Source organism: Gracilinanus agilis, chromosome 2 (assembly GCF_016433145.1).
Source record: "Gracilinanus agilis isolate LMUSP501 chromosome 2, AgileGrace, whole genome shotgun sequence".
Lineage (NCBI taxonomy): Eukaryota > Metazoa > Chordata > Mammalia > Didelphimorphia > Didelphidae > Gracilinanus > Gracilinanus agilis.
In genome coordinates, this window is record NC_058131.1 from 707,732,496 (window position 1) to 707,734,224 (window position 1,729).

A 1,729-nucleotide genomic window follows, 5' to 3' on the forward strand; every position below is an offset into this window, starting at 1 on the left:
TCCAAGGGATTTACGCTTTGCAGGTTCCAGGACGCTGACCCTCAGCTGAGGAGAACTCGTCTCGCCCCGGGGAAGTTTGGGGCTGTGGGAACCTGAGAAAGAGCAGAAGTACTTGGAGCAAACAGAGCTCGGGGACCCCCAGTGACCCTCTTTCTGTCTACTAGATCGAGCGCTCACCCCTCCTCTGGTCTGGGTGTCCCCCGGGGTGGATGCTTGGGAACGTGAGAGTGGCCTGTGTGTGAGTCCCAGGGACCCCGGCTCCAGAGCCGTGTGCTGGGCCGGCCAGAGCCCGGCAGGCGGAATCCAGGGCTCTGGAATGACCCCAGTGGAGATCAGTAAGGCAGCGGCAGCAGCAGCTGGCTCCAGGCTTTGGGGTGGGGTACCGGAGCTGGGAGCCAAGCCGCCTCCAGCGCGCCCTGGAAAGGCTCCATTCCGATTGTCCCGTGTGTGCATGTGTGTGCGTGCGTGTGTGTGTGCGCGCGTGTGTCACTGGCTCCCAAAGAGTTGTCAGGAAGTTGGAGGGGAGGGGCGAGCAGCGCGCCCGGGCTTATAACGAGCCGTCGGGGCTGCGGCGGTGGCGGTGGCAGCCAGGGCGGCTGCAGCAGCAGGAAAGAGGAAGGCTGCGAACCCCGGGTACAACAGTCCCGGCGGCGGGAGGCGGCCAGGTAGGCGGCAGCGGCGGCGACGGGCGGGGCCGCTCCGTCGGTGCGCGCATCTATCCGTCTGCCCTTCAGGGTGTTGGAGAGCGCAGAGCGCGGCCGTCCGCTGTGGCTGCCGCTGGGCTATGGCGCCTATGGTGCTGCTCAACGCGCTGGTCACGCGGCTGCTCTTCGGGCTTCACTCGCTGGTGGGCGTCTGGCGGGTGACCGAGGTGAAGAGGGATCCCCGCTTCTGGCTGCTAGCGCTGCTGCACTTCCCGCTCCTCCTGGAGACTGCGCTGACGCTCAAAAGGCGCCGCGGCCGAGGCTACCCTGGGTGAGCCCCCCAATTCCCTCTGCGCCTCCCACTGCCCCCTAGCAGCTGGCCCCAGCATGGCTCGGGACGGGGCGGACAAGACACCCATAGTTCCCACCCGGGCTTCCCAGACCAGATTCGCTGCTGAACGCGGCGGTGGCGCGCACATCCTTGGCTCCCCCACTTCACTCTCGCATTTTGGTGGAGTGAGCAGTGCGGGCAACCCTGGGGTGCGGGCTGGAGCTCCCGGACCCGGGTCTCTGCAAGTGCTTGGGGTGGAGCGGGGAGCACTTACTCTGCTGCGGGAAAAGGGGCAGCTTCTGCCCATGCTAGGCAAAGAAGAGGACTTGGGTATGCTTGTTTCCTAAGTTTTGAGTCTCTCAGTCTCTCTCTGTTTCTTTGTCTCTTTCCCTCTGTCTCTTTGTCTGTCTCTGTCTGTCTCTGTCTCTGTCTCTGTCTCTGTCTCTGTCTCTGTCTCTGTCTCTGTGTCTCTGTCTCTGTGTCTCTGTCTCTCTCTCTCTTTCTCTCTCTGTCTCTCTCTCTCTGTCTCTCTCTTCCCCATCTTTTCTTCTTCCCTCTCAGTCTCACCTTCTCCCTTTTTTCTTCCCTACTTTCTGCCATTCATTTTTCTTCCTCCCTCTGATTTGATTTTCTCCTTTCCTTCTTTCCCTCGCCTTTCTTGCCTCCTCTCTCTTTCCCCTCCTTTTCTCTTTTCCTTCTTCCTTTTCCTCCTTCTGTTCTACCCCACTTCTCTCTCTCCCTCGCCCTCCCCCCC

General features: G+C 61.7%; 1 protein-coding gene across 1 annotated transcript in view; it reads left to right on the forward strand.

The window, feature by feature from the left end:
• Positions 1–784: 784 nt before the first annotated feature.
• Positions 785–1,729, forward strand: part of TMEM26 (transmembrane protein 26) — a 52,483-nt gene continuing 51,538 nt past the window's right edge. Inside the window, exon 1 of the mRNA XM_044660324.1 lies at positions 785–975. Within this exon, the coding sequence (XP_044516259.1) occupies positions 785–975 (191 nt within the window). The remainder of the gene's footprint in view (positions 976–1,729) is intronic.